The sequence below is a fragment of the Furipterus horrens genome, unplaced genomic scaffold (genome assembly GCF_987537825.1).
Source record: "Furipterus horrens unplaced genomic scaffold, mFurHor1.1.pri manual_scaffold_1, whole genome shotgun sequence".
NCBI lineage: Eukaryota > Metazoa > Chordata > Mammalia > Chiroptera > Furipteridae > Furipterus > Furipterus horrens.
The window spans coordinates 54,821,397-54,828,836 of NW_028327171.1; the positions used below are offsets into that span (position 1 = coordinate 54,821,397).

The 7,440-nt window shown below is 41.0% G+C and overlaps 1 protein-coding gene across 1 annotated transcript in view; it reads right to left on the bottom strand.

Annotated features, from left to right (window-relative positions):
• The window catches only part of PCOLCE2 (procollagen C-endopeptidase enhancer 2), a 63,041-nt gene extending 59,271 nt beyond the window's left edge, over positions 1-3,770 (bottom strand). Inside the window, exons 1-2 of the mRNA XM_090275579.1 lie at positions 3,422-3,770; positions 2,440-2,548 (exon numbers count right to left, since the gene is read on the bottom strand). Coding sequence (XP_090131705.1) covers positions 2,440-2,548; positions 3,422-3,498 — 186 coding nt within the window. The 5' untranslated portion in view covers positions 3,499-3,770. The remainder of the gene's footprint in view (positions 1-2,439; positions 2,549-3,421) is intronic.
• Between the last annotated feature and the right edge of the window lie 3,670 nt (positions 3,771-7,440).

The window sequence follows — 7,440 nt, forward strand, 5'->3', positions numbered from 1 at the left end:
AGATACAGATGACAATGTAGACAGTTCCCTAAAAGCCTGCATTGTTTTGAGCCGATGCCAAGCCCAGTGTGGTGAGGGGGTGGCAGTGATCTGCCATATTAGGGCAGAAGACAGGACTATGCAATACCAGCAATAACAAGAATAATGAGAACTCAAACAGTAATGGCTAACATTTACTGAGCACTTATTATGTCCCAGGCACTGCTAAAGGGCTTTATATGTGCTATCTCATTTCATCTTCACAACAGGTCCTGAGTTTTAAAGAAGATAAATCCTGATCACACAACTTGAATGATAGATCGAGAATTTGAATCTAGGGATGTCTGACTGCTAAGCTCCCATGACTTACATGGCATCCAGGTGGAGCATCCATTGCACTGCCTCTGCTCCCACATGAAAGGACAAGGCAACCAGGCCTCTCCTGAGGCACATCACTTTTTTACCGAGGAAAACCTTCACTGGACACCCCTTATCCCCAATCAAAGTCTGAAGCCACACCAACAATGTCCCATAGTACCCCCAACAAATGGCCAACTGTGAATTCCTCCTTATGAGGCACGTGATGTCTCTCAGCCATTTAATTCCAACTGAAACACACTATAATATGAAAACTAGGCTGTTTTTTATGTTTATTTCAAAGCCTTATTTCAAATTTATGTTAATATCAATATTTAAGAGCTATTGTCTACGATTTATGCTCTCCTGGTCCCATGTGTTGAAATAGAATAACGAAATCTGTGCCGGTTCATCAGATAATTAGTTGGTATTTGATAGGAGGGCATCAATGCAGCTAAGAACCATGGTTTATATTATGGAAGGGGCCCCTCTTATCAGCCTGTCAAATGACCTTCTTGGTGGGAACACCTCATTGTAAAATAGGTTTCACTGTACATAAAGTGGGTCTTACCAAATGTTTGATCCAGTCATTTTATACAACTGTTCTAGGTCTCAGCTTCCCCAGCTATAAAATGGGGATAATAATGTTACCTTCTTAGAGTTATTTGGAGCATTCAGTGAGATTGTACTTGTTAATTACTTGGCAAAGTGCCTGGCACACAGTAAGGGCTCAATAAGAGGTAGCTACTTTTAAAAATCATAATCTGTGGTCAGCAAAATCAGTGAACCAGTGTGTTCAATTACCAAACAATTTCCCAACAACTAAAGAATGAAGGAGGAAACAGTCACTCCTGCCCTGGGCAGGTAGCTCAGTTAGAACATAGTCCTGATATACCAAGGTTTTGAGTTTGATGCCTGGTCAGGGCACATACAAGAAGCAACCAATGAATGCATAAATGCATAGAACAAGAAATTGATGTTTCTCTCTCATTCACTCTCTCTCTCTCTCTCTCTCAAATCAATAAATAAAAAGAAAAAGAAAACAGTCACTACTATGCTGACGAAAAGAAGACTCCATCTAGCTGACTCTAAATCCAATTTTTTTTTTTAAAAGCTGTGTGGCTGTAAATCTGACATCTTATCTTAACTCAGCATAATTTTTGCCATTACTGACCAGCTGGGCATTTTATTAGCCTTTGTTTGATATTTAGTTCCCAATTATTATTATTCTCACTTTTTTGCTAACTTATTTATTCTACGTTTAATATTATTTTGTATTAGGTTCAGTTGTACAACATAGGGGTTAGAAAACCATACACTTTAGAAAGTGTTCCCCTGATATTTCTAGTGCCCACCTGTCACCATGCAGTTACTACAATATATTGACTATATTTCCTATGCTGTATTTCATATCCCTGTGACTATTTTGTAACTGCCAACTTGTAGTCCTTATTCCCTTCACATTTTCACCCAGTCCCCCAACTCCTCTCAGCTCTGCCAACCATCAGTCTGTTTTCTCTGTGAGTCTGTTTGTTTTATTTGTTCATTCATTGTTCTTTAGATTTCACCTACAAATGAAATCTATTCTCATTCTTAAACTGTCTTCAGTGGTGGTTTCAAGTCAGGGACATTAACTGAGTTTTTTTTTTCTTTTTCTCCTCTCTCTCCCCCACCCCTTTTTCTGTAATGGGTGTAAAGTAGTCAGGGATAAGCACCACCTTTGATCTTCTGTTCCCCACTGGGAGACGTTTATGCAAGACCCAGGCAACAAATAGCTTCTAAGAATCTTTACCACAGACCTTTGACTGAAAATAGCTTTAATTTTTAATCCATGAAACTCAATTGAGTCAGGCTGCGTTTTCAGAAACACATCTGTTGTAAGAATTTATTCCTTCAAGCTTCATCTTGCGCCCTTTCCAACTGCTAATGCAGGACACCACTGGTTCTATTAATAAAAATCTCCAAAATAGCTGAGATAAATCCAGCATTTCACTATCAGGCATTTGTCTAACTCAAATCTTGATCTCAAAGGAAAAAGCAGCAGTCTTCCGTTGTTTCTAATACCCAAACTTTGAGGAGAAGACCCTTTTAAAATACGCTTACTGTGATTTTCCAAGTGCATTTGCTATTCGGAGGGTACACTCCAGGAAAACCTTCGCTGCCAATAAATCCAGACTCTCCAATAAAAACGCCGCCACATGTGAAAACAGGTCTGGGAAATAAAAGGGAAACAATTTGAAACATGTCAACTTCAGAAAGGTGTAGCCTATTAATATAGATGACAATATTGATTAATAAATGCCTGCACCATATAAGGGACCTGAAAGCTCAGTAATTCTTTACACTGACAAAACATTCCTCCAGCTGTCACCTGTCTCCATCATAGTAACACAAGATGGATCATTCTGTCATCCATCCATCCATCCATCCATCCATCCATTCATATGTAACCAAGTCCTCTTCCACGTAGTGGTAAAATCTTGTAGGAAAATAGTAAACGGAAATTTTAACAACGGGCAGTGAGAAAGATGAGCGCTAGGCTGTGTGGTTTAAAGACAGACAAGCAACTGGTTAGTATAAAAAAAAGTTTTAATTTCCCATATTTGGAGAGATGCCTAATTCTCCTCCCCTTGAAAGGGAGGTGTTGAAAGAGATGGGTCGGTCCTGCGGCCCCGCTGCTGGGGCCGCCTGGCAGCTCAGGGGCTGGCGAAGAGGTAAGTTTCCGGGAGCGGCTCGAGTTTTTCCCTAAGCTTACGTCTTTCTCCCGGGGGAAAAAAAAAAATAGAAGTAAACCGAAGTCCAGATATTTGGGCCCTAACTCTTCCCTCCGCCCGCATAAACACGCGGGGAGGAAAGACACAGGTCAGATGACGCCCTCGCCACGTGGTGGCGGGGCCAGCCGAGTGGCTCGCGGGCGGCCAGGGATGGGGGCAGCTGGGAGCCCCGCGGCCCTGCGCGGTCCAGGAGCCTGGGGACAGCCCACCGCTAGGTCCCTGGGCGCTCGGAGCGGACTGAGTAAAGCTGAGCGCGAGGCTGCAGAGACAGAGCGAGGGAGGAAAGAGGGAGCCGGGCGGGGGCGCGTTACCTCTCCGGGGGCTGCTGCCGCGACAGCTGGGCCGCCAGCAGCAGGCCGAGCACAGCCCAGGCGCCCGCGCCGCTCATGGCCAGTAGAGACGCTCCGGGCTTGCCCGCCCTGCTCACGCCCGCTCGCGCCCCCAGGCTCACAGCCCGGCGCACACTGGGGCACACCGCTGCGCGCACTCTAACCCGCGCGTGCGGGCGCGCGCGAGCACACACACACACACACACACACACGCGCGCGGCTGCGGCAGCCCAGGTATCCGGGTGTGAGCGGCTGGCGGTGTGGGGGCGCTTTTAAAAGCGATTGCTGGGCAGCCTGACTCGACGTTTCATTTCCCCAAGGAGTTGTTGGCAGCCACTGGCCACTGCTGAATATCCCGTTTGTTCTCGGGGGCGGGAGGGGCGGCTCCGAAGACTGAGCCGCCTCCTCTCCCGGGGCGGGCGAGCGTCTCCTCCCCGGCACCTGGGACCCACAGCCTGGTCACGTCCTGCCTGCAGGCCTGTGGCGAGAAGGATGAAAGGGGCACTCCTTTCCCCCACCGCCACCCGTTGGTACCCAAGCGGGACCCTGCTCCGTGATCCACAGACTATCACGGGGTGGGGGTCATAGTTTGCTTTGGGGAGTGTTTTCCCCTAGTTGCTTTTAAATAAAAAGTATTAGTGCTTGCTCGAAAACCCGGGGTTCCTCCTTTATTTCTGCATCCTTCAAACAGCCACATCCAAGGCAAGAAAACAGAAGAGGAATTCTATTATATTTTAACTTACAGTCTTACTAGAATGTCTATCTGGAGACGCCTCTTTTTAATTGGTCTATGAGATACGGAAAGAGTTTCTGTGCGGGGTTTTAGAAATGCGATTTTAGCCAAGCGATTTGTGAGCGAATTGTCAATATATGTCAAGTAATGAAGACAGAACCAGAATCTTACATGCCACCCTCTCGTGTCATGTTCTGAAAATGAGGTTTCTTTGCTGGTATCTCTTTGAAAGATCTTTACCAACAATTTTTTTTTTTTTGTAGTATTGCTGAGTTAAGATTTACAGAGAATATGTTCTTCTAAGAAGAACAATTTCAGGTTTGTGAAATCAAGGCTTCCGTTTAATTACAGAAAAATCATTTAAAATCTTTATTTTGTTAATTGCTTCCCAATAATTAGGGATTAAGAAAAGAAAACAGCCCTGGCCGGTGTGGCTCAGTGGATTGAGCATTGGCCTGTAAACCAAAGGGTTGTTGGTTTGATTCCTAGTCAGGGTACATGCCTGGGTTGCAGGTCAAGCCCCCAGTTGGGGGCACGCAAGAGGCAACCACACATTGTTTCTCTCCCTCTCTTTCTCGTTCCTGTCTCCTCTCTCTAAAAATAAATAAATAAAATAAAATAAAAAACAAAAAAACAAGATGATGGGTTTATTGAGATTTTCAACAACTGTACCACCACAAAAGGGATATAGCCTGATTTAAATGCCTCATTTGGCAAAAAACAAACAAAAAAACCCCATTAAATTAGTACTTATCAAGACTCCATTTCTAATACTGTGTTACAATATTAAGAACATAAATGATGTTGGCAAGGAAATAAGTAAACACTAGCTTCAGGGAATAATTTGACTTTTAACAGTGGGGAAAACCAGCAGCCAGCAATAGGAACTAGAATTTTCCTGTTGAAGTTTTCATTATTTTATCATTTTTGAAAAGGAGAAGAAAAAATAAACACCAGGAACTACAACTTTTAAAAATTTTTCTAAAGGCACCACACCCTGTATGACATTAAAAAAGAAAAAAAAAGGAATTACAGACTTTGGCAAAGTACTTTATATCCTGAAGCATACTCCCTCAAACCAATAAAAATTGCTTTAAAATAGCAAAGAGCAAAATAAACAATCATTTATTCTGCACACATTTCAAGAATGTTATCTAATAGCATAAGTGTTTTAGATGATATTTTATTAAAAAGCCATATTTTAAATTATAACATGAAAATATTGCTCAATTCACTTTCTGGTAATGATTTGAACTTATCATAGCCAGAAAATACTTCATTCTGAGTAGTAAGCTAAGTTTTCAAAATTTAAAATTAAAAGACAAAGTAATAAACATGCCTAAATAGATAGGAAACTATTCGAACATAAATATGCAACAGTATTTCTTAATTTATGGACTGTGTTCATATCCTCAGTAAAGAGTTAGGTTTCCAACACTGATGGTTCTGTTGTTGTTGAGACACTGATGTTACCATGTGGCATTAAAAGTTTACCAAAACCCATATTATTTCATCTTAAAAACACACATTTGACTTGGAACTGTAGTTCTGAACAAAGTTATAAACCTTAAATGTCTTGACTGGTTTAATGTGTTAAAGTTGAGACAGAGCCAAGTGGACTCTGAAAGTGTGTCTGAAGGTCCACCTCTGTGAGACCGATTTCTGGACATTAGCCAAGAAGAACTGATATAGGCGGGGAGCCTCAGAACTCAGGCAGTAGGAAAGGGGTGAGGTAGAGAGGACAAAAACCCTGTGGGTGGATTCTTCAAAGAAAAGCAGAGTGGTAGGTAAAAGGATCCCTGTGATTCGAAGTATATATTACCCATTCTCTCCAGGTTGAACAAAGAATCAAAGTCATGGGAATAAGGAGATATTCCCCAATGAACTGACCACTTATAAAATTGCACTTCACTCCTTGTTGCATATTATTCACATCTAGCTAGGCCCAATATGTCAACATCGTTGTTGGTTAGTCTCTGGTCAGTTCATCAACCTTGTAAACATCTGGAAAGGCTAGCAAATACAGTGCACATTCAAGTTGTAGTGTGGTACTGACCTTGTAAAATACCCATAACTTCATAAAATGGATGCAGGTGATGTTGAAAGAAATGGGGAATGATGGGCTCTTTTGACAAATGAAGACCTGGATGAGTTGCTTCATTGAAAAACTGAAGGAAAGAAACTAAAGAGGTTGCTGATCAAAATTTCCTTCAAAAAAGTGTTTTTTTAATGCCAAAATATTAAAGAAAAACTGGTGAGAAAAATGAAGAGGCCCTACGATATATTTTTTTTCAAAAGTAATCTACATTCTAATGCTGTGAAAGTCAAAGCTAAGGGATGTTTGTATTTTGCTAGAATGCATTTTCGTAGAGAAAAATATGTTTTAAAATCCACGTGCAATTCATTCTCTGTTCATTATGAGAATTGGCACTTAGTTGCAAATATAAACGATATTTTGTTAAATACAAAATAAATTTAATTTTTTAATTTTCAGTTTTGTTTTTAAAAATAAAATCCTAAATGATATATGCCATGAAAATCTGAAGCCCGTTTTGAGTAAAATTTAACTGGCCTTTTCCAATACAATTAATCTCAGATATGGGGAATCTCCAATTATCTTGAAAGGTGGCCAAGCAACAATCCAGGGCACTGCATCAGATTGAAGGGGAAAGGGTCGGAGAAACGATAATGGGGGCTGGACTCTATCTTTAGTTCCCTCTCACTGTGTTTTAAAGGTGTGAGCCATATCTAGAACTCAGGTGTGGTCTGTGCTTCCTTGAACATGATGGGGCTCCAGCTGCAGCACATAGCCTCTTGACTTATAAGTGTGACAAATATATGACAGGAATTAAAAGTATCTGGAAAGTAATTACTGTAGTTCAGGAATTCTTTTATGCAGCCCAACTGAGTGACAATAAAATGTTCATGACATTTCCATAACATCTGAGTTCTGCAGAACTATCAAACTGATTATTTCCCCATGTTCTTTTATCTAGGAAAATATAATGGTGTAGTTATAATATTGATGATACCTTAGTAATGAAACTGCCTTTTCTGAATTTAGCTTTTTATTTTTTATGTATTTATTTTTAAAATTTTTATTTTCAATTACATTTGACATACAATATTATATTAGTTTCAGGTGTATATAACCCAGGATTGGGCATTATGTACCTTACTAATTGATCACCACAATAAGTCTAATACCCATGTGACAACAAACATAGTTATCACAATATTATTGACTATATTCCCTATGCTCCACTTT